General features: G+C 33.9%; 1 protein-coding gene across 1 annotated transcript in view; it reads right to left on the bottom strand.

Annotated features, from left to right (window-relative positions):
* Positions 1-24,925, bottom strand: part of LOC150094984 (nose resistant to fluoxetine protein 6-like) — a 29,657-nt gene extending 4,732 nt beyond the window's left edge. Inside the window, exons 1-7 of the mRNA XM_090411166.1 lie at positions 24,743-24,925; positions 22,637-22,751; positions 19,113-19,206; positions 18,454-18,539; positions 18,100-18,187; positions 8,011-8,133; positions 218-338 (exon numbers count right to left, since the gene is read on the bottom strand). Coding sequence (XP_090267292.1) covers positions 218-338; positions 8,011-8,133; positions 18,100-18,187; positions 18,454-18,539; positions 19,113-19,206; positions 22,637-22,751; positions 24,743-24,925 — 810 coding nt within the window. The remainder of the gene's footprint in view (positions 1-217; positions 339-8,010; positions 8,134-18,099; positions 18,188-18,453; positions 18,540-19,112; positions 19,207-22,636; positions 22,752-24,742) is intronic.
* Between the last annotated feature and the right edge of the window lie 1,776 nt (positions 24,926-26,701).

Here is a 26,701-nt window from a genome sequence, read left to right as displayed (position 1 = left end):
GCTAACGTACTATCACATACTATATTTTTTTAGCGTATCAAGCTGTTGCTTATTGTGTGGAAAAATAGTTTAGGGGGTAAATAAAATCTGTAATTTAGCTTACACGCACACACATAGTGAAATTAGTTGTTCAAGATAAAGTGGTTCCTGGGTTTTCTGCTATTAAATATTATTCTAATTTTATTGCTAAATAAATCAAAATAATAAATCAACTTACCAATCCTAGTTTCATCTTTTCGTTCTTGATAATGAAATATCCTAGAAGAACTCCCACAAAATACGGACCAATGTGAACGAACGTTTTAAAATAGACATCTTCAAAAAGTTTAATCACGTAACTGAAACAAAATTAACAAAATACAGGAAAAATATCTTTGGAACTCATATATCCGTTTTAATTTTCTTTAATCCACTAATAATAATTCTCAAGTACGGTACTGCGATTTATCATTATTGGTGTGACTCTATCGTGAAGTAAGTATAATTATTACAGAAATTATTCATTTATTCAAATTATCTTTAAATAAGTCATCTGAGTTTCATTTATCTTTCGGGTTTAAATTTAGAAACATGGTGTAGGTATAAGACAGATGGATAAACAATTGAACTCTGTTTCGTCTGTTTTTTTTTCCAAGTAGTCACTTTGGGATGCATTATCTCGAACGCAATAATATTACGTTAGTTCTGACATTAGATGAGCATTCTCCTGGTTTTCATCATACGTTTGTGACACCGTTAAATATTCTTCATCCTACTGGGCCCTTGACAACTTAAATTCCATTGAACGTCTGTTAAAAACAGAGAGAGAAATTTGTTCGTTGCCAAATCTGAAGAATTGCATTAATTTTTGTCTTATCCATTTTACAATATTTTATGCTGAAAATGTTTGCTAAATATATGAATGTTCCATTCTTTATTTACTCTTTATCTGTTAAGCATATATGCGAAGGAACTCAATTTATAATGATGTGAATATTCCCAATGCCGAGCATGTTCATGGGTAAACACTTCCTACTTTCATGAACCAGGTCAAACAGGCAGCTTAACCAACAACATAATCTATTGGCTTACTTCTGAAATGGCGAGTAGAAGGTCTGTTATCTTTAATAGGGAAGGATAAAATGATTATTTTCATATGGTTTATATTAGCTTCAAGTGGGTAATTACACTGGAAATATTTTTTTAGTATATTAATTTAAAAAATATATATATGAAAATTTAATAATATTCATATTTTGAAATTAATGAAATGTTAATATATTTTATACATTTATTTTAATATATAACTGTATATTATGCCCGCAGTTATGGATATGCCGTCTAGCAAAATAAATAAATAAAATAATGAACAAGAGCATACAACATCTCTGGTAACATAAGTGAGAAGAATGCGGTCAAAATATAAATACCTCAGCCACAGTCCTATTTGCAAATAGACACAGGTACAAAACAATCCACATCTTACAATCCTCCTCTAGAATAAGACGATATGGCATAAAAGTGCATTTCATCGCACTATGCAAGATTTCAAGATTATTATATATACACCTAATCTATCTTAGATGAACATTTTTTTAAAGCAGCTGGGAATGAAGTAGTTAATCTTCTTCTTCAAGTGTCATCTCCTAGAAGGAGGTTGGCAACCATGTGACGGAACCTTTTTCTTTCTTTTACTGCTCTAGAACATTTATGGTAATTCAAGGCAATCCAGTCCTTAATGTCTTCGAACCACATTCTCCTGGGTCTACCTCTCCCTCTTTTTCCATCCAGTTTCCCTTCTAATATTAATTTCTGAATGCCTTCTTGTCTGGTTAGATGTCCAAAATATTTAAGTTTTCGCTCTTTAATTATTTTCATTAATGTTCTTCTCATTTTTGCTTTCTTTAAAACATCTTCGTTTTTCATTTTCCCTGTCCATGGTATTTTCAACATTCTTCTGATGGTCCACATTTCGAAAGCTTCTAATTTTTTCTCTGCTTCTTTATTTAGAGTCCAAGTTTCATTGTAGTTGAGAAGGCTTGACCAGATATAGCATTTATTGCAAGTAAAGATGTTAAAAGTGATCCGAAAAGGCTGGAACCGTATGTGAACAGAGAAAATGCCAGAATAGGCAGGCTACAGAGAGGTACAGGAACTATGAAAAGAACAAGAGAATTTCAGAAGAAAGTATTCATCTGTTTTATTGATTCTAAGAAGGTTTTTGATTTTGTGGATCACAACTGACTGTGGATTGCAATGAGATCAATGGGAATATCTGAGCATTTAATTCTCTTGATGAGAGAGCTGTATGACAACCAAAAAGCTTCAGTAAAAACAGTCTTTAGAGAAAGAGACAGTGTTCGACTGGAAAAAGGGGTTCTTCAGGGTTGTATACTGTCGCCTTATCTTTTTAATATTTATAGTAAACATATTATGAGATTGTCTAACTTAGACAAAGACTCAGCTAGAATTAAGCGTAATTGAGCTTCGCTGCAGAAATATATGATATAGAAAGATATGCAGATGGAACTACCCTCATAGCAGAAACTAAGGAAGATACGGAGCGATTGCTTCTGTTGATAAACAGGGAAAGCAAAAAAGCCGAGCTTTTTTTGCTTTAAACATCAGCAAAACACAATTTAAACATCAGCAAAACAAAAGGGATGGTTTATGGCAATTGAGATCAATTTATAATAGCGGTATATAAAACAGATCGTTGAAAGTTATGATTGAGTGGAGGCAGAATCAGAAATGATGGTAAATGTGAAGAAGAAATTAAAAGAAGGATAGTCATGGTGAAAAAAGCGATGTTAAACCTGAAACAATCTGGTACATAATTCTGTGCCAGATTGTTTCAGTTGTACAATTTATTTTGTTACACTACTTGCCAGGTCACTAAATACGAGTAATTAACAAATAAGACCTATTTGATCGTTAATAGTTCCTAAACCACTCAATGGAAATCAGCACTTCCTTGTTGTAATGTATTACAAAGTCAAAACCCACGGTGTTATTACGTAGAATCCACATAACCCATATTCAAATTTCATAATTATAACGATTAATCATGTCGACCGTTTCTGTAGGACAATAACTATGAGAATTAGAAGTGAAATAATTTATTTGTTACCCAATCTATTATTAAGCTTTATTTATTATTCTTTTGTTTTCCTTTTGTTCGCAAGATATTCAAAGAGTATTATTCCTAGTTTGTGGTCAAAGTGGTGATATGAAGTAGAATGCAGATATCTGAACATCTGGCAGTATATATGGATTTAAGGAAGATCCAGTACAATACAGATTGTACTATCTATACATTTTCGAAATATTTAGCAGTAGAACTCAACTAACATAAACGGAAAACGACATCTTACATGCGTCATCCCTCTTTTAAGAATGTACTAGTACATAGATGGCGAACCTCTGGCACGCGTGCCAGAGGTGGCACGTCCGAGAATTTTGCTGGCATGTCAACGAATTACAGGTGATATCTTTTCATACGCTTATAAATTATTCAACCCATTTTTTTAATTTTTACAATACGTACAAGTTAAATATTGTTTTACACCAGAGAGCAGCTATGAAGATGTGCATATGATTGGTGAGGTATTAACAAAAGATCGCGCGACACAAAAACAAAGGCAACCGACAATTGTTGAGTTGAAATGCTAATTCTCTTCAACCGAATTCCAAAACATCTTGAAAGTGTCATAACAACATTTACTATATATTTCTTAGTTTTAACACATTCACGATAGGGTGTCGTTTATCGTTCTGACGGAACTTCTCATTACCGGCGGGCTCAACTCACACAAAGTTTCAACCCTTGGTTGAATATTATTGCTGCTTGTTTGCGTTTGAGCTGGCAAGGGAACTCGCACATGCATTATGTGGTATGTTTCAATTCATGGTAGAATTTTATTTGAAGTTAGCCTTTGGTGATGTGTCATAATGACATCGAGAATTTCAAATGCAATAAAACAGACACTTATTTCATGTAATTGAAAAATTGGACAATAGTTTTTAGTTAGATACTCTGTTTCCGGTGCAACATATGGTTTTGCTTGAGTCTACACAGCATAGTTTCTGACAGGGGACATGTGATTCATTATTTAGCGCCATTTTTATTCCAGCTGTCTGTAATTACACTATTTGTTGAGAAATATATTATAGACTGTAAAAGACTCTGTACCTTATTCATGGATACAATAAAACTACAGTACTTGTTTTTCTTGCATCTGCAGTATAATGGCAATGAACATGTTTAAACATTTTTCGTGTGCAAGGCCGTGTCAGGACATAATTACACAGGAAAAAATTACACGGGATAAAATTACACTGCAAAAATTACACGAGGAGGAAATTACACAGGGAAGAAATTACACGTAGATAAAAAAAATTAAAAGGAAAAATACACAAGTAAGAAATTACGAAATTAAGAAATTAAACAAAAAATTACACATAGATAAAAATACACTAAGAAAAAAATTAAAAGGAAAAATAGGAAACTATTGACACAAGTAATTTCGAAATTATGAAATTAAGAAATTACACAGGGAAGAAAAAAATTACACTAAGAAAAAAATTAAAATGAAAAAATACAGAAATACGAAATTACACATAAAATAAAATTTACCAAAAATTGTACAAAATTTATAACCAGCAAGGGGTAAATCACTAGTGCAGATTTGGGTAAGGGGATTAGGGAGGTGGTTGAGTTGGAAACTCAAATTGATGTAGTGATTAGCTACCCTAATTAGTACTTACCTCAGATTTACAAGGAATAATTTCCTAAGGTAAAACCAATCGACAATTGTTAATCACCATGAACTACTCAAGAATTTCTAAGAATTGTTTGGGTGAAGGTATATAAGTAAATTTTTGTCTTTCATTCTTCAGTTCTAGTTTAGTGACTCGTAATACAACTAGTGTATAACGTGCGAGTTAATAAATTTCGTGATTAATTTTTTAAAATTAATTTTTAATTTACCCATGGCTGATTTTGAGTACGGCGTTAGTAACAAAGGTGGTCAAATTATAATTTACAAAGATTCGAGTTTGTTCGTCACCGTGAAACTGCTATAGGAACTATTCATTGGCGTTGTGCAAAGTTTAGAACTTTACATTGTCGATCGCTGCTCCGTACCAGAGACAACAAGATTATCCGTGAGTCTTCAGAACACTGTCATGCTAATAGGACTTTTGAATCTGAAGCTCATCAACTTGCAATTCAAATGAAAAGAAAAATGTCGAATCCAGGTGCAACGGCTCATGCAATTATAGCTAACAGTTGAGTGACTGTATCAGACGGATTAAAAATGTGCCTACCGAAGAAGAGCTCCATGACGAGGCGATTAAATAGATCCAAAGCTAAAACAATCGGAAACGTTCCGTCAAATCCAGATAACAAAATTTTTGAAATACCAGAGAAGTACTCTAAATGGATTATTCATGATTCCGGGACAGAAGATCCAGAACGTATAATACTAATTGGTCACAAGAATCTTCTAGATCAACTTGTAGTTAACGATTTTTGGTTAGCAAATGGTACATTTAAAGTAGTTCCAGAAATATATTATCAGTTATACAGTATCCATGTCCAATATGATTCAGGCGTCACTTTTCCTTGTCTACTGGCTCTTCTACCAGAGAAAAAGGATGAAATATACGTGAAGATGCTGAACATGTTACTGGAGAAACTTCCTCAAGCTCGACCACGAAAAATGTTTGACCGATTTTGAAACAGCAGCAATGAATGCTTTCCGTGCCTTGTTTGAAAACATCGAAATTGGTGGCTGCTTTTTCCACTTATCACAATCTATTATACGCAAAGTAAATGAATGTGGACTAAAATCTCTATGTGAATCCAATCAGTCATTTGCAGTACACTTTAAAATATTACAATCACTTGCACGTTTGCCAGAAGAAGTGCTAGAAACATTTTTAGAAGTTGCTGATCTGTTCTCTAATTTAGACGAATATAATGAACAAATCGAGCAAGTTCTCCTTTACTTCGAACATACATATATTCGAGGTCGACAGCTAAGGAACGGCACTTATAGACAACCTCTATTCAATATTTCTACTTGGAACCATGGACACTCTGCAGCCAACTGTATAGCTAGAACTACAAATTGTATCGAAGGATGGCGCTATGGACTTCAGTCTCTCTTTCAGTGTTCCCATCCAACTGTTTGGAAATTTTTGGATAACATTGTTAAAGAACTATCTTTACAACATACAAACTATTTGCAGCGTTTAACTGGTCAACAAAACCCAGGACGTCGTAGGTACATTTCGTTAAAACAACGTAGTTCAAATATTGTACAAAATTACGACTCTAATAGACGATTGGATGTTTTACGTTGTATAGCTTATTTTTTATTATGGTTTTATATTATTTTTTTAAATAAAAGTGATTTTTGCAATATTAAGAAAGTCTATGCGTTTAATTTGACAACAAAATACCAATAATATTTTAATCGAATTAAAGTCAACAGATAGGTCTTATAAGGTATTACAAAATTATCGGAACTCTTATCTGAAAATAAATATAAAATTCTAAAGTAAAAAACTTCGGTGTGAATATTCAAATTTGTGTAATTTTTTCTTAGTGTATTTTTATCTATATGTAATTTCTTCCTTGTGTAATTTTGTCCCGTGCAAAGCATATGCAATATTTTTAATGTCATTTTTCGTAAAGTAAAATCAGGGGTGCCAGTTATACTCGAGGGCGAGTTATTTTCGAGTCAATGATGATAAAGCGTTTTGCCGCCAAGTTGACATCCTTCTCCTGGCATGAGGATCCTGCTCAGCTAACTTCGATGGTGAGTTACGACGCATTAATATTTTTCTCACTAACTTTTTTTTTTTTTTAACCAATATCATTAAAATGAATTTAATAATACAATAATCAATTTTACACTGAATAATATAAATTTATACATAAATAAATATTATAAATAAATATATATATTATAAATTTATTAAGTTAGATTAATTTTCTATTAATTTTTCCCTATTAAAAACTGCCCGGCATGTTAGCAACTCAATTTGTAAATTTTTGACGCGCGCACAAAAAAAGGTTCCCCACCACTGTACTAGTAGATGACACAGCGGAACTACCTTCTTAACTATTTTCACCAGAGTTTTGTGGTTACTTCAAAGCATTGTAATCAAGGTAGTTTAGCTGTTATAACCAACTCTTTCAAACAGTATATAATTGAACTCCACACTCCCATCCGCAATGGTATCTTATACATGTTTTTTTTTTTTTTACTTTGGTTCTGAACTCGCACATCGCTCTTCAAACAAGTCGAGGCATATACAATGCATATAGGAAAATATAATCTGACGTTTGACTACCTCTAGGCTCTTTCATACTTTGTGTTTCATTAAAGTATGAAACACTAATCTTGGTGGTTCTCTTTACATATAGAAGGGTTTCTTTTGTTTTAGGTTAATCGTATAAGACCAGACACCGGTTTACTATTGCACATCAACACCCTTCACTACAAACTTAAAAATTTTCAAAATTTAGCAAAACACATTTCGTTCTCAAAACCAGAATTGCATCAGGAACAGCGGGCAAATCTCACGGAAGTGCAGGAACTCATCATGCCCGCTTATTGAATATTTCGGAAACTCTCGGAGTGGATACTCATCATATCGAGGGTGTTCTAAAGAATTACGATTTAACGTCATTTGTAAGCCATACCATTTACACAAAAATAGACAAACTACCCTTCTGAGACAATAAAATGTAATATCTGAAGTAAATTATCCATTTAATACTTTGCGGGTTTAATTTAAAAAACTGAAAGAACAACATATTTTATGTCGTTGGCTGTTTAAGTACATTGAGAATGCATAGAATGTGTTTGGAAAACCAGCAGATGGATGATCTATTTATTTTGTTTTTTCGTTGTTGTGTATTATGCCCCAAACTTCAAACAATTCCGATCTCCTACATTTATCTACAATCTACTAAATTATATAAACATTTACAATTTCTAAAACAGTCATACTTACTCCTCGTTTGGTATTGACAGTGTTGGAATAGACGGATATTCATTTACATATGTGATCACTGCAACAGCTAAACATCCACTCAGACTCATGAGAACTGCGATTGATATACCCAAGGCTGGTTTCCTAAAATAAATATTTGTGTTTTAAAATAATTTCAAAAACGGTTGCAAATTCTTTAAAGTAGTAATTTTATTCTTATTAAACTAATTTTTGATGAGTATCAAAGCCTTCTAAGATGGATGCGAAGATAACTTGAAAAGTAAAAGCAATTAATTTTTTTAAAATTAAATCTAGAAAAGTAAAATGTACTAAAATAAAACAAAAATATATAAAATGTGACAGAATATGTTGCAGTAAAAATGTAGTATTTTTTTGTTCCAGATATTTTGAAAGTTGATCCGCAAGCGTATCCATTCTGTTGATAATGTTAATTGGTCGTATCTTCAACCAGATATGTACTGATTGTTTGAGGATTACAGGTTCTGTTTAGAAAACGAAAGATGTGATTAAGTTATTTTTAGATTTATTCTGTTAGCGCATTGGCTGCATGCACTTTCCTATTTCAAACTTTTTTTTTTTATTTCACTACATATTTCTTTTCGCTAGGAAACCATTACAATGAACAGAATACTTTCGGATCGTCCACATGATGTATACAAAAAAATCTGTCCAACAATGCATCGATGTTGACAGCCTTAGTCACATCGCTCACTTTGGGGCTAATAATGAAGCATCGATAGATATTTTAGAACGCATCTTGTATATATTATTACCCTGGTTTACGCTGCGCATGCACTGCATACGCAATTCAGATAATTTATGGTGCCATGTTCTCAGGTACACGTCAGTTAATATCCTACATTACACTGCCCAATCGGTAGCATTTATTAAGACGTAGGTGCTCTATTTATTTTCGTTGTGCGATGCCAAAATGTATAAATCGAGGAGGTCCCTCTTACTGTTGAATTTAGTAGATTTTATTCTCAATAATAATAATAAATTGGTGGGGGTGAGAAGGAAATCATTCGTGTCTTTTAGAACAGCAACATAAATTTAAAGGTGACGTGTGGAAATCCACTTCTACTGCGCAGCGCAGACGACAAATTGATTTAGCCTTCAACGGCAGGTAAACGACCGACGTATCCTTCAACTGTGAGTAATAAATAACCAGTGCTGTCTACGACAGGTGATAAGCAAGAACGCAGCCTTCAACATCGAAGGAAATCCGGGATATACCCTAAGGTAAACTCAAGTGAGCCTGTTTGAATTTATTATTTGAAAACGGACCATAAAATATATGAAAGTCGCTTAAAGATATTTATTCGAGAGCTATTTTACAAAGCAGACTGCACACATTAAATATTAACAGGTATAGAGATAAAGAGCAGCACTTCCTTCATAGCATGTTAGTAGCAAACGTACCAGAAAAAATGGAAATGTACAGAACAACTGCAGAAGTGAAAAAGCTTAAATTATTTTTTATAGTTTACTTAGTTTAAATAATCATTTTCAATCAATTATTACAAAGTAATCAAGAATTAGAAATTTAATCAAAATCTTATTGTGTGCAGAAGGCCACTTTTAAATATACAGAGTAGCTTAGTATTTTGTTACGAATTTACCAACTTCTAAAAGGTTTTACGTACCAGGCCAGAGGAAGGATGACCGCCAAGGACAGAATATGAAGCTGGAAGTCTGCACTTAAGTACCAAGTATGATGTAAACACTACAAGGAAAAACGAAAATTTGTACATTAAGTATGAAAAAGGTCCAGGGAAATAAAAGATGATTTAAGACCATAACTTACAATATCATTCATCTTAAGCCAGTTATTGTAAAAAAAGAGGTTCGTCCACCAATTCCGTTTGCAGGCATCAAAGTCTCTTCCTACCACTTCAAACCACTGCGGCCCATCCGATATCCACGGGATGAAAAAGACTAATCCAGTTGTGAACATCAATGCTGGAGTCAACCTGGTTGGGATATAATATATTTACGATTTTGATTACTTCTATTTGTTCACAAACACTTTTTGAAATAAAAAAACATTGAATATTTTAGACAAAAATAAAACTTTTATATTTGATATATAAAATTTTATTAAAATTATCGTATATATACATTTTAATTATTTTTAATATAATTGTTCGTAAATTTATCTTTAATAAACTTTATTATATACTTAATTTATCACATATCCTGTATATATACTCGTATATAATTCGCTATTGTGCAATTTTGGAGATTTAGGACATTTTACAGTAAAGTCCAATGTTATCATTATTGAAGTAGTTAGCCTTTAAGATAATTGATTCTCTTATACTATCATGCTGTCATATCCTATACTTCTCGTCCGTCCTAGGGCGGGTTGAGCCCCCTCCTAATGAGGGATTACTGGCGTATTAATGCAGCCAGTTCGCCACTCCTCTGCTGCATCCCCTAAGGGATGCAAGATTCATGACAGTATCCGTGTGTGTTCAGGAGACCGGTTTGCCTGAGAAATGGCTGAGAAAGATCCTAAGCTCCTCACGTTGTCGACGGGAATCGAACCTAGGACACTCCTTCCCCATGCATATGGTTGCGAGGCGCATACCCACTAGGCTAACCTCGCGGACGGTTAAAAGCATTGTTAATAAGAGTATAACTTGTTGTTACATGTTTCATCTCAGAGAGCGCTTCAGTAGCTCCTTTGATAGTGGTGTATAGTGTAATCCAATGAACATATGTTCGTGTATGATCAAGGATATCTAGGATAATATAGGATATTTTGCAATTATGCATGATTTATAACATATTAAAGAACTACTTACCTAAGATATCTTCGCACAATATAGATTAAAATGTTCAGTTGACCTTTCTTGATTGACATGTGTCCAATGGTTGACACTGCAGTGAGCACTCCGCTGCAATAATAGTAGTAAAAGGATTAATTTCTATGCCATGGCCATTTAATTTTTATTTTATATACCTATTTCACTCACCGTGTGAACCTACCATACATTAGTAACGATCATCAGCTTGTACACTCTTTCAGGCAGCTGTTATGACGTTGATTTTCATCAAGCAATATTTCGATTTCCATGGAAGTTTATTGACGAATTTTGAGAAAAATTAATATTAGAGACATTGAACGATGTTGACTAACTTAGTTATAAGTTTCACTCAATCGATATGAAGAGATTCGAAAAATATTTCAAAATGGGATTCGAAATCCAGTTTATAAAATAGAAAATGATCTAAAAGTTGTTGTTTCATATTTTAATGCAGAAATTTTAATATCCCTTCAAATGTGTAAGAATAGAAATCATATCAGATAACTTTTTACCTTTCTTCATTTCAAATCTAAATCATGAAGATACTTTGTTATGATCACAAAAAAAAAAGAGATTGTTAACATCTAAGTGTGAAAGACCTCTTTTATCCTTTTCGTCATTATGATTCTTATATATTTTCTCCTTCTACATCTTACACAAATGCGCAAAATAAAAATGATTTCTTCTTCTCTGTCTGTAATGGAAGGTAAGTTAGCAAAATTTAAGTTTCACCGCCATATGATAGCATCAGGTGCGTAATTCATGCAGGTCATTTACGCCAAACTAGTAAAAGACAAATTTTATGAAGAGTGCATAACTAGCCCACGCCCAAAACGATGTATTATTAAATTGGCAGACTATGGTGGTATTAAAAGCTCACAGAACGAGATATTCGAGTATTAAGAAAATACTAAAAACAAGCACTGAAACACATACATTCTATTAGGAAAGAACTTAGGAAGAGTAAATGGGACACCACTTTATCGTCACTTAAAGAAAAAGCCGAACTCCATTTTCTTTAAACGATGTTCAAGTGCAAGAGATGGAAGCATGGATGAACACTGGTTTAAGCAAAGAGGAAAAAAATTCTGTTTAATATAGAAGTGGTATTTTCTGCATCTTGGTTATTCTAAATCTCGCTGTGATTTTTTGATAGTTGCTTTCGTTATGTGGCGACAAAATGGAATTTTGATCATAAGTCTCTTATCTGTAGTTTTATGGATGGACGGCGTTGGCTAACTTGATAGAAAAAGAAAGTTTAGACAGATTATGAAACTTAAGGCTTAATTTTAGTAAATGATTTCTGTAACTCTATCCTACGATTAGAAAAATATCTGAGTGAAAAGTGTTTTCTAAGAAGAGGGAACTTGTAATAGGCAGAACTTTGAGTGATTTGGACTGGGGGGGGGGTTTCAAGGACCACGTGAGAGGTCCTTGAAAACGAGAGAGAGCCAAACACAGAGGAATTCGTGCCTATATTAGATCGGACTTTGCATAAAGCTAATCACGCATTCCATTTATGATTTATATCATTTTCGGACCATCAAACGGACTTTATTCAGATTTCATTAAACTGGACTTTCCTTTTGAAAGAATCAACCATTACGCAAATTCCTTCTGATGCAAAATCTATTGGTTTTTATTACTAAATCCTAATTAAAACTTTGGATCCCATTTGTTGTGATCCTCCTTAAAGCGACTTATACATAAAAGCAAGTGATTATCCTGGATCAAGAAACCGCTCACTATATTTTCAAAAAAAAAAAAAAAGTTACCAGTATATTAGCATAAATGAGCCGCAAAAACCGTTGCTGGATATTATAATAAATTAATCTGTTCACTGATTAAAATACATAACGTATTAATAAATATATGAAAACGTATACATGGTCTTATCAAATAATATGAATAGTATCTTCTTATTTGTAAACTTGATTTTCACCTACATTTCTACCTTTTTGGCAAATGTTTTTGTAATGATTTCGCAATAACCGACACTGATATCTGATGAACCAGGTTTCTTTCACTGTGTACGAATTATGGATCCAACGATAAAAGTTTACTTCATTTTTACGTCAAATGATTGCTCTGATACGACCGTTTGGGACTATATTTCTACATGCAGAATGCTGTCAACCGTGTGACCATGAAAGAATAAACCAGGAAAACTATTAAACTGGTCAAACGACTTACGGAAGTGAAAAGCTCTTGTCTTCTGAATTCTTCTGTAATCTTCTACAAGATTTTCACAAATTATGGCATTTCCTATCTTCATTCGTTTCAATAGTCAACAACAAATTAGTGTATTGTAGGTAGTATAGGAAGCATTCCTTTTCTAACAAGAAAGTTAGCAACGTAATATTCTAAATCACAATGTCAACAAATAATCTGTTCCAAGCGACTAAAATATAACAAAGTTTAGTAACTTTTTCAAAGCAGCGCCAAAATGCTAATGCAAAGTTATCATAGTAACATTTTCAAATCAAGAAAGTTATAAAACGAATATTGTGAACAGAAGTTATGAACAGTGCTATTTTAGGTAAATAATATTCTTCATATAATATTACTATCCTCATTCCATGCGCTATTGATGACTCATAAGCATGAAATCGTGTCAAATGATATTGCGATTAAAATCTCACTTTAATTGATATCTCACTTCTGTAAGTTTAGCTAGCGGGTGTAGCTTCAGTGTTTAACGAATGAAATAATATAAATATACAGTATAAACGAATAAAAATAAATAATATAGATAATATACTGCGTTTGCATTTGCACACATACATACACATCCGACTTTTAGGCATTTCTTTTACTTACGTCAAAAAGAAGAAACTGTCGACCAGCACATAAGCGCTCCAGGTGGCATTTTGGGTGATTCTGTTGAGGGCTTGATTGTATTCCATCAGATTTTCTAAACGAGCGACAAACAAAAATCATAATTAAACCTAAGGTTCTTAGTGTTAATTATATACAAAGTTGGAAATATAGCGCAAAAAAAAGTGTTTTTTTTCCATATTTTTCACATGCTTACCACACTGATGCATTTTCTCGAATGCAATCAGCAAATATCTTAAAAAGTGTTTTCCCATGTAATAACTGGAAATTCCTTCTACAAAAAATTGAAAATATCGTAAGAAGTACGACTGTGATATTAGAACTGTTGTTAATTTTACTGAAAACCTTAAAAATTCACTGTACTACCTTTGCATTTCCATATGTTACATAGTCTCCAGTAGATGTCACTGTAAGCAACATCATCAAAGTGCTTATCATGATACCACTTCTTGTATCGCACATTAGGGCAGAGTGCACACTCATATATATATATATATATATATATATATATATATATATATATATATATATATATATATATATATATATATATATATATATATATATATATACATATATATATATACATATATATATATATATATATATATATATATATATGTATATATATATACTTGATGTCCCAAAATTCACGCAAGATTTAAATTTTGCGCCATTTGTGCGGTAAAGTGTTGCCAACGAGAAAAAAAAAAGACAGCGTGACAGCTGACAGTTCAGGGTTATTAAAAGTGGAGCGCTACACGAAAGAACAACGCATTTTCATTGTTGAGCAATATTTTAAAAATAATGAAGGTTTGGCAGCTACAGTTCGCAATTTTCGCACAAAATATGGTCGGAATAGTGATTTAACTTCATCAACTGTGAAAAGATTAATTTAATTTAAAAATTCATGAAAACTGGATCAATTAGTGATCTTATACACTTTGGCTGTCCTTCAACAAGTCGTTCAACAGAAAACATCGAAGCAGTTCCTGAGAGTGTTGCTGAGAGTCCAGGAACATCAATTCGGCACCGTGGTCTTGAATTGGGCATTTCGAGAAACTCTCTATAGCGTATTCTCACGAAAGATTTGCATCTTTATGCTTACAAAGTTCAATTGACTCAAGAACTGAAGCCTACTGACCACACACAGCGAAGAGAGTTCGTTGAATGGATTATGGAACAACAACAACTGGATGCTTCTTTTTCGAACAAAATCACCTTCAGCGATGAGGCTCATTTTCATCTTGACGGCTTCGTTAATCGACAAAATTATCGCATTTGGGGTTCAGAAAATCCACGAGTGATTATTGAGAAACAAATGCATCCACAACGTGTCACTGTTTGGAGCGGAGTTTGGACTGGAGACATCATCGGTCCATTCTTCTTCGAAAATGCGGCTGGTAAGGCAATAACAGTTAATGGTGCTCGCTATCGCGACATGATAATCCAGTTTTTTGTGCCTAAATTGCAAGATATGGATGTGGACGACATTTGGTTTCAATAAGACGGTGCCACATGCCATACAGCCCGAGAAACAATTCAATTACTGCATGAGTCATTTCCTGGTCGTGTAATTTCCCGTTTTGGTGATCAGAATTGGCCGCCTAGATCATGTGACTTAACGCCGTTGGACTTTTTTCTTTGGGGTTTTTTGAAGTCTGAGATTTATTACAACAACGCCACGATCATCCACGCCTTGAAGGAGGAAATTGAGCGCTGTATCAACGAAATTCAGACACATTTATGCAAAATGGTCATGGAAAATCTCGACAAAAGAGTGCGTATGTGCCAGCAAAGCCGTGGAGGCCATTTACCCGATATGCTATTCCATGCATAACCCTATACTGTATACTTTATGAATCAATAAGAAATTACAATTTTTAATTAAAAACCTGTGTTTTCTATCAAAATTACTTCTTGCGTGAATTTTGGGACACCCTGTATATATATACACACACACGCACATATGCTGCATATATCTGGAATGCGTCTATAACACGAAAATATAACTAATAAAAATCAGTTATTTATTAATGTTTATGTAGTATTACTTGATTAATCTGACTTGGAAGAGTAGTTAATAGGAAACTGACTAAGTTGATACTGAGCTGAAGAGATTCGACAGGTATATTTGATAAATTTCATGTTAATCAAACCGTTCTTGTAGTTGCTATCTTGCCCAGTATTTGTTTTGGGTGCTATCCTTGAAAAGGCGACGCTCACGGTATTTCATTGAAGTTGCTATTTAAATGCTTCTGTTATCAGTGAATGACTTAATTATCGCTGAAATGTCAATTTCAGAAATTAATTACTTAATTACAGCCTATCAATCATAATCAGCTAAAAATATATCGGCCATTAAAAAGAAAGAAAGTTGAGAGGAATGGGGTTGAAAAAAACTTGACAACGAGAAGGACATCTGGGTTGCTTTTTAGTTTCTGATTCGTATTTCTGGTTCGTATCAAGTTCTTTGAATACTATAAACATTTCTCTATAAACATTAAATCATTAATTTAAGCTTTATATGTGCTTAATAATCACTGCTTTGGTACATTCATATCACGTTACTGATGTGATATTCCTTTTCGATTATTTCATTTTTGCAATCCACAGGCTGTTTCTCTTTATTAATCTTTCATTTTGCTGTCCTTTTATTCAAGTGCTATCGCTTTACATCGAACTATAAATTGTGATTAATATATGTTGATTATTATAGGTCTGTCAATCATAGTTTGGTAAAGGAGGAAAATGAGAGAATACAGCAAATTATACGTAAAACCAGAGGCCAGTCAAAGCCAACAGAAGTAACCAGATGGTTGCATTTGGGTCATTCTGTAGTTCGCAGAAGGCAGAACCAATTCCAATAGCCACAAAAAGCATGTAGGGATACTGCGAATGAAAGTTACTGGCTATTCGCAGTGGGTGACCAATATCTCCAATTATCTGCTCGTTGGAACAGGAGTGTTACCCCCGAATCAACTACGATTTGACCTACCCGGCTTGCACAATCATCACCTACCACTTTATCATCCCTCTAATATCCGTGAAAAGGATAGCTATGGTGGAGTTATTATAATTGTTTGGGAGGCATTTCGTTGAGCGGTCGCACTGGCTTGTATGTGCTTCCTTTCGGACGTATGGACTAGATTGCTAGTCTCCTGACGCTAATCCTATTGAGCATGTCTGGGATGCTCTGGGTAGATGTGTCGCTGGCTCTCAAACCCCCTTTCCCGAAAATATTCAGGGGCATGGGAGCGTTTTGTAGGAGAAATGGTTGTTGTTACCAGCTAAGCTCCTGGACACAATTAAAAACAATATAAAACTTCGATGAAAAGCCAAACGGCTATTTTTTTCTGGCGAAGTTAATTAAATTAAGGGAATAAAAATCCCTTATTAATAAGGGATTTTTATCCCGTTAATTTAATATGAAACTTCGTTGTGAGCGCTATTTTGCTCTGAGGTGTGACTACATTCATTTTGAGGTATATAGAGAATCTCGTTTTAAGCTCTTGTTTTTGGAAATTCTCTTCATGTACTTATTTTTGACTAAATTCAAGTATTCACTTAGAACTTCTGTGGGAATATTCCTTTCACATCTCATATCAGGATACTTTCTGATAAATTACATAAGAATTCATCATATAATTGTTGAGCTATTCTGATTTTTCGCTGTCCTTAACTACTCAGAGAGTTAGCAAAAAAATAATTCAAACATTTCGATATGTAATTTTTATTTTATGGCTTTGCATGCCATATAATGCTAAATAAATAACTAAAGCTGCTAATATCTTTTTATTCCCCAAACGGAGTATGCAGAGGCCTTTATCCCCAACTTTTGGCAATCGTCGGACAGTATGCCCACGTTCTTTTTCGTCACTGGCAGTTGAATTCGTGGCTACGTAAACTCTAACTGGCGTGCATCATCTGAAATAATGCGAGTTCTGCTGTGGATTTAAGTTCTTTCACCTCAAATCCCAAATGTTTTTGTTCAGTGGAGAAATCTTTCTCGCTTGTGTCCTAGATTAACAAACCAGATAATCGGCTGAAAAAGGCCAAGAAAACTTTCGTTTATTGAGCGACTGGAATTGAAAATATAGGGTTTTATTCTGGCAGTCTAAAATTATAGAGGCAAAGATGTTACTACGAGGTTCGGATGCTTTCAGAACATAATATTTTGGGAACATAAATGTACTATATGGAAACCGAAGAACTGATCAACGGAAATTACTTTTCCCTTATACAGTTAATATAAATGTGATAATTTAGAGCACTGCATAATTTTTGCTGTGATAAAAGATAGAACTTCTACTATATTAAAAATATAATTGTGTTAATAGGAAAAGAAGAAGCGGCCTTACTTGATCTACGAAACTGCAACCATCCATAGGTGTGTCCATGAATGATCCAACACATGCTGATGAATCGCATGCCATACATAAAAGTATATTTCTGGGAAGATGTAGACACTAGATTCTCAAAATTTTTGGAAATAGAGAATTGGGAAAGAATCAAAGAAACTTTTCCTAAAAAAGGAGATAAAATTGAATTGACGTTAAGAAAAATCAGAGTGACCGAACCAGGCACTTCAATATTTTATTTCACTAACTTAAACATACACTTTATTCATATCACTGTAAGATTGTGTAAATGAATATTTACTACTCTTATCCTTATTCTAAATGTAATTAAATGCAATATTCATGGATTATTTACATTTGTTAAATTATACTTGACATTGGTTAATTCAGTAATTTAGGAGGAGATATGACATGAAATGGAAGCAACTCACCTTGGATATCTGGTTTGATTTTCCTGCTTCGAAGATCTACCACAGTTCCTACTATAACCAAAGAAACTAGTATTCCAACAATTGACCTAGGAAACAAAAAACATTCAATTAATATATTTCACAATAATACATTATATTTTGATTTCAATAAATATTTTTATATGATACGTAGATCTTAAGCATGATTCCTGGAAATACATAATGATAAATATGTCAATGAATAATTTCATCATCATCATCATCATCATCATCATAATGCATATCAAGGATTTAGGCTTAGCGTGGCCTGTTTCGGCCTTAGAAGTCATCGGTGAATCGTTTAAGAGGACGTTCTGGTTTTCGTTTAATGGTTTGTACTTTAAGGCTTGTTTTGGTAATCTTTCTGTTTTCATTTGGTTTCCTTCGCATGATAACATGTCTGCTCACTGTGCACTGTCTGTGAAACAGTTTTCTAGTTTCAAAGTTAATCTGTGTGATCGCCATCCCCCCCCCCCCATTCACCAGATTTGGCTTCCGCAGACTTTTTCCTCTTCCCAACGATGAAGTGTGCCTTGAGAGGCAACTACTGAATAATTACATATAAAATGAAAATGGAATAAATACATTCAGGCTATTTAAATAGGTTTAAAAAAGTGGACTACAGTTCGTCAGCTACTTACAGGAAGATGATATGTACGGTTTCTACTTTGATTGGTTCGTCTACGAAACAATGAGGCACATCTACTGATAAGGATCCATTGACCATCTTGACAACTGTTGGGGGAAAATGTAAAATTGATTAATACAGTAACAACTACCATTACTTTTCATTTACGATTTTAGATAATTTGCACCTTATTACATTCATTGATTACACACTCTCATGAAAAGAAACTGAACCTCACATTCCTCCTCTCCACATCCTTCCTCATCTTTTATGACATTGCGAAGCATTTAACTTAATTGATCATAAAACAAGTCAGGATACTTGAAGAAGCTACTTGTGACCTGCGCGTTGAGAGCAGCACCGATGTGAAATTACAATACAAAAACACCAATAACACAAGCCTGCGATGGAAAAGTTGTCTGTGAAGTAATAATTGATTCTTATATATTTTTAGGTGTTGAGTTCAGAAAAAATAGTAAAAAAATTCCATCGCCCACCAATTTTACCCAATTTCTAATTTTATCGTTTTTATTAGTAGTATTTTGATTTAAATTCAGCGCATTGGTATTTATTTTCATTCTCCTTTATTTACAGATACTTAGTTGTGTAAGTGCTTTTTTTGAAGTGCCTTTTTATGGTAAATAAAGAAATTTCCACGAAACTTCTCATTTTAAGTTAGGAGAGGGAGGGAGGAATGCAGATAAAAGTGCAGGTGGCAACTTTGAATCTGATTCGCCAAGATATCAGATTACTTTCCTGCTGTCACAAGCACTTACATTTTATTGTGTGATTCTTTAGTTGAACTTTAGTCGTTGACTAATATGGTTATCATATTTCTGAAAGGTGGCATATTTTTTAAGTTAGTGTGAAGATTTAATTTATTTTTTTTTAATTGGATCAAGAAGGAATGGCTAGAAAGAGTCACATTAGAACCTGGAAGTGCAAATGTGTTACACGAAACTTTGGTTGCTCGGGAAAAAAATCCTTTAACCCCGCTTCACATAAAGCTGGGATTGATGAAGCAATTTGTGAAGACTTTGTCGAAAGAAGGAGAGTGTTTTAAATACATCTGTGCAAAATTTCCGGGATTATTTACAGCAAAATTGAAAGAAGGTATTTTTATCCCTCCGGACATCAGGAAACTCATGAAGGATAAAGTGTTTGAAGAAAAAATGGCAGCTGTTGAAAACGAAGCGTGGAAAGCTTTGAAAGAGGTGGTGACCACATTTTTAGGAAATCACAAGGACCCCAACTATAAAATGATTGTGGAAGACATGCTACAGAAATGTAAGGATTTGGGATGCTCCATGAGCCTAAAAGTGCACTTTCGCAACTCTCATTTAGACTACTTTCCTGAGAATCTGGGAACTGTCAGGGAAGTGTAAGGACATCGATTCCACCGAGACATCAATCAAGGAGATGGAAAAAAGGTATCAGGGCAGGTGGAATGTCAACATGATGGCGGACTATTGCTGGATGTTGCACAGGGACGACCCGGGAAAAGAATTTCACAGAAAAAATTCAAAACTAAGCTTTGCAGGAAAAAGTAAAAGACACCACAACGAAATATAAAGTATATAATTACTTTAACTATTATTTTTCCAATACGTTCATTCCAAAAATGTTTACGGAAAAATTTAAATAGTGTTATTTTACTTAATATAATGCGTTTTAAAGCTATTTTACTGTAATATTGAGATCCATTTTGTGAAAAATCCTTATGTGATAAAGACAAATTAGATATTTGAAATTAAGGGTCAAAATAAATCAGAAACAGTTATAGTTTCTAGAAAACGTTTCAAGACTCAAATTTTTCAGGCCTGTGTAATTGGTGTTAATCAGTATAGAAGTATAATAAAAAATTGCTAATGAAAAAACGTTTGCGTGTGTGGTGTAGAATTGGTAAGCAAACCTTATTCAATAGCTGGTGATATTTTGGATATTTTATCCCTATGGATGACATTTCAGATGCTTTCGTTTTACAGCACCTACGCAACAAAGGCATAAGGATATCGCAACATTTGCCTTCTTTGGAAAAGCGTCTCAAGTTCTATCTAGCGTTTGTAGAATATTGGTTATAAGGAGATTTCAACTTATAAGGAAATCAAGTTTCGCGGGTCTCATACGGAAACAGGAGGAAATTTGCATCCTAAAATATCCGTCGAAAATATCGTCGCTTATAAGAGAAAAATAACTTTGCTCTCACGGCCTTAGATGCCTCGGCCCATATTCCAACTAGCCCATTCCAATCCTACTTATGGATATCAGTTTGCTGATTTTGCATCTAGGAAACAGATGATTTACATGATATTTCTGTACACTTCACGTTTGGCAATGCACTAATCTAGTGGCCCAGTAAAATATACTGTATTTGATAGATTAGCTAATAACGTCACGTTTTTATAATAGGAAACATAAAGCCAAATATGACACTACGCCTACCACCTTTGGTTTTTTCGTTCACTTGTATCTAAGAGTGCTAGTAGAAGTACCAGGGAATAGAACACATGGAAATATTGATTCTCCCAGATATAGCATGATCTGAACTCCAGAAAACGATGTTATGAGGATATCACATTTTAAGATAACATGTGGCCGATTCCGAAGCCTTCGGATAAGGTCAAAATTGCAAACGTCTGGTAGTCACAGTTACGACATCTAACGAAAACATGACGAATAAATCATTTTAAGAATATCTCATAATGGATAGTATTCCGTGTGATGCTATCCATCCACCATCTGACATGTATTCTGGGTCTGGGGGTTCAGCACAGTTGCTGAGTACTAGCACTTTGGTAATAGACTTGAACTCTATGGTTTATCACAAGTGATGCAATGCCCAATCCTGTGAAAAAAATATATGCATACGCTAGTTTTCTAAGTTGGCGTGTTTAAGCATTTGGTACGATTCTTTTTAGCAACACTGACAATTTGTGTGGTCTATTTATATAAAAATACACAGTCAGCCACATTTACTTCTTGTTTTTTGGGATGATCATTCATATTCCAAATTGTTTGTGTTTCAAAAGTTAAAAGGCTAGTGACATTCAACCATCTTTATATGTTTGAGCTTTTCAAATCCGACTTTTGGCATGACTAATGCAATGGAAAGAGACGTAGCACAGCCATATTTTATCTGAATTCCGGTATAACATTCCCAATTTATTTTAGTCGACATATTTACATATTAGTCAGCAATCTAAATATCTCTGTCAACCTAGATAAAAGGAAATGCAAAATATCCAGAAGACAAAAACAGATTATTTTGGCTATTAAAACTAACTTAATAGGTACAGTGATGAAGTACTGTGATAGCTTCAGATTACTAAAATAACGCGCGGATTTAATCATAATCCTGTCTTTGGGCTATATCGAAATTTAATTAATCTGCATTATCAGAAGTTACGCTATTGTGATCATTACATCTATTTTAGTAAATTGCAATTCCGATTATTAGCTTCACTTTTTAAGTCCTTTATTTATCAATTCTAAAGAATATGTTGCTACTCCTAAGAATGTTGATATGAAGAGACTTACCAGCAGATGCCATCTTCTGAACATCTTCCGTTTTACAGACTGAGGGAAAACAGAATCCCAGTTGCAAGCTAACTTCACGGAAGTTCTCGAAGGTTGCTTTGAAACTGTCTAGTACCTGTAATTAAAAAAAGTATTATTTTTTATTGTTCTCTGATTTTTAGTATTTACAGACAATTCCACATTATACAAGGTGTGGAATAATTTACATCTCTTGCATCCCTTTAGGTATCAAAGCACATGTAAAATAAGCCTGCCGTGAAGAAAGTGTCTTTAACGATAAGATTGCTGTTCCATTTGACCAAAAATGAGGACGAAAGAAGCAACCAATACCCAATCAAAATAAATTTAACAGAAAACTATAATAAGAAGTAAATCCAATTATGAAAAATGAATCTGCAAGGTCTCACAACTGTATTGTGGAAGGTAATAACAGGAAGACTGATAATAGATTTGAAATTGATGTAGACTATATTGATAGATTTTTTAAACTATTCATGGGCTTATATGTGTGGAATCCTCATACCAAAATCTATAAAATGTACTACGGCGGGAATGTGCCTGTTGTTTTGCATAGCAAGAAGAAATTATTTTACCATATTATCAATATATGCAGCATTATAACATTGATAAAAATAGATCCTTTTTATAGATCTCAATGATAGAAGTTTGGAAAGAATGTATTTTTGTTAACAATTTTTGCAACTGCTGCTAGCTTACGTATGGCTAAAAGTTACGGTTTTAACCCAATCCACGTGAATTGGGGTAAAAGAATTGAGAACGAAAGCTTTCCTTCTAGCAAATATTAATTTTGTAACTTAAGCACAGAAGCTATTTACATCATCATAATCGAAACATTGATTTAACCATAAAAGGATAACTGCAAATTTTGGTGGATACAATTTGGGAGTACAATTGTTATGCCAATGTACATGCGCCAAAGCATTGCCATTAAATTGAAAGGTCTCAAGTGGTTATAGGTTACGCTGCCTAAGGAAAATCAGAGTTTGGTATGCTCTGAAATATCCAAGTATTCGAATACACAAGTACCATCTACTATGTAGTTATGATATGCAAGGCCAGCGACTGGTAGCAATTATCTGTATCCCCATTACTAATACGAAATGATGTTTAAAAAAACTACTACATACCACTAATATCGTGTTGCAATATATTATAGTGTTTTAAGTTTAGTGTAGTTGTTATTAATAACAAAATAATATTCTCTGGTACGCATACATTGCTGTTATTAAAAATCACAATAGCGTATAATAATAAATATATTATTTCATCTTCATCATCAACGTGGTAGGAATGAGGGGCTCTCTTCTGGCCAAGTGCACAGGCTTCATATACACTCAATATTATTGTAGGGCTGATATTCCTGCTTATGCAAGATTTACAAATATCTGTGATATTTGTAAATATTGTGATTTCCCTGGATTATTAGTCCACTTTACTAAAGAATAAATCCTACCATCACCATTTGAGATTGGATAACTCCATTGCAAGTGGAAAAGCCCTAAACGTTCCTCGAGTCATAGCATAGAAGGAATTCTGGTTCAAGTTTTTCCAAATGAAGGGCATTATTTCTTTGTAACAGTTCTATCGTGGCTCGGTTTACTATCTGATATTTTAATATTCTATATGTTGTTGTAATTTCTAAGAATGTGGTCCATTTTATAGAGTAGCTAAACAATTTCATGGCTTGCTCAAACAGGAAAGGTTTAATGGGGTTTATATATGTTGTATGATAATGCTACACACACACACACACACACACACACACACACACACACACACACACACACACACACACACACACACACACACACACACACACACACACACACACACACACACACACACACACACACACACACACACACACACACACACACACACACACACACACACACACACACACACACACACACACACAATAAGCTCTGTTCAATTGAATTTCCTCTGTGATATAGTGTAGTTCAACATTTGTCCACTGTATACTTGATTGTTGCGAAGAATTCCTTCAAATGAATTGGTCATTTCTCTATAAAACAAATGGATTATATCAATAAATGCCATAACAGTTAAGAATAATAAACTTACCGAGTCGTAAGGTTTGAGATCAATTAATCTCCCAATGCTCATGTTGGGCGTAAAAGGTGAAAATGGGAGGTTAATGTTCAAGCTGCAGTACTGACCACGGAATTCTTCTTGACCATTTTTCTTTGGCACTTTTATTGCGAGGCACTCGTCGTATGAACCATATTCAGCTAAAGATCCACCCATCATTCCGGTTGGAATTTTTCCGATAGAATCTACCACTACAATAACAAAGTACCGATTACTAATGAAACTAAAGGTAACACACATGAAACCGTATGCACTACGGAAATACTGTACACTCATTAAATTCTACATGCACAATAAATACTATGATAACCACTGTATATACTGTACATTACCTACCTCGCACATCTGGCTGGTTCTCTTCGAACATTCTAAAAATCTCTTGTGACTGCAAAATGATCTTTTGTTCTATTGATATCGTTGATACTTAAAAATGTTCCTATTTGGCATGTTGTGTAATCTTCCTGCTCTGACCTGTGATGATTTTTACCACGTCTTCTGAGATATTTCATTTTTGTTTAGTAACTGACCTAAATATTCACAGCTAGCTACCTGTTCTAGAAGTTTATCCTGGTTTAATTATTTGGAATATTTCGTTCTTTCCGAGTTATGATAATAATTTTTGTCGTACTACGTCTTTGGTTCTGGTATGATATGTTATCTGTCTTTTTAGTGGTGGAGATGACGAATGGCTTAGTGATTTTCCAATTTGAATAGTCACGTTCATTTTCTCTTGTGTGATTACATCCTGTTTTCTATGGCACACACACACACACACACACACACACACACACACACACACACACACACACACACACACACACACACACACACACACACACACACACACACACACACACACACACACACACACACACACACACACACACACACACACACACACACACACACACACACACACACACACACACACACACACACACACACACACACACAATTTTCACTGGTGATCCCTTGTTCTCTTCCTTCTTGCCATGTATTGAAAAGTCTTCAGTGTCAATTTTATAAAATCCCTTTACTTACTTAAATGCTTCTATAATGTCTTCTCTTCTTCGTTTATCAGCTAATGTTTGAATCCTACAGACGTCAATCTATTCTCATAAGGAGCATTCCAAAGACCTACCATAATCTTCGTAACTAGCCTCTGGATCCTGTACATCACATCTTCATCCACATGGAATCTACAGATCTATGCCTAGTAGTCCGGATGTGATCTTATTACAGCCTTATAAAGGAAAACATAAACTTTTCATCCCTTGTTAGTGTGTCAACAACCACGTAATCTGCTGTGCTGTTTTGATCACCTTTGCAATGTGCCCTCTAAGCTTCTTGCCTTTGAATGCAAGACCTTCCCTTCAAACTATAAATTTGGTGTTCGCAATGGGTGGATTGTTAGCAGTACAAAATCTCAGAAATATTTTCCATTATTCATAAGTTTCTTTGTTTTTTTTTAAGTCATTTGCATTATCATACAACTCTGCTTTGTTTATTTCTCTTGTCTTGAAATGCATTACAGGATGTCTTGTTGTTTTATCCCACTCATTCTCCATTTGTTCAAAGAATTTCAAAATATTAAATTGAAAGAATATAATATGATGATATAAAGCCTAATTTTTTCCTTTTCTTTCTGTCTTTAATACAGCTGAGCCGAATGTCTTAATTAAATTTATATATTTTTGTACTTTCATGTTTATTTTTTAAGCTTGTCCGAAAGATCAAACATGTAACATTTTCAAGCCACTCGGAGTTATTAAAAATTGGGCAGATCGTTAATAATAAGGGACAGTAGATCAAATAAGGATAGATACTTAATATTATCTATTAACCTTGGCAAAATCACGCCTTTTGCTCTATTTTGATTATTAAACTCGCCGACCAAGTTTGTTTCACTCATGAAAAATAAAACTCTCTGAT

This window comes from Typopeltis vanoorti, chromosome 21 (assembly GCF_054136105.1).
Source record: "Typopeltis vanoorti isolate ZY-2024b chromosome 21, IOZ_Tvanoo_1.0, whole genome shotgun sequence".
Taxonomy (NCBI): Eukaryota; Metazoa; Arthropoda; class Arachnida; order Uropygi; family Thelyphonidae; genus Typopeltis; species Typopeltis vanoorti.
The sequence above is the reverse complement of the archived record's forward strand: the minus strand, read 5'-3'. Positions and strand labels throughout refer to the sequence as shown.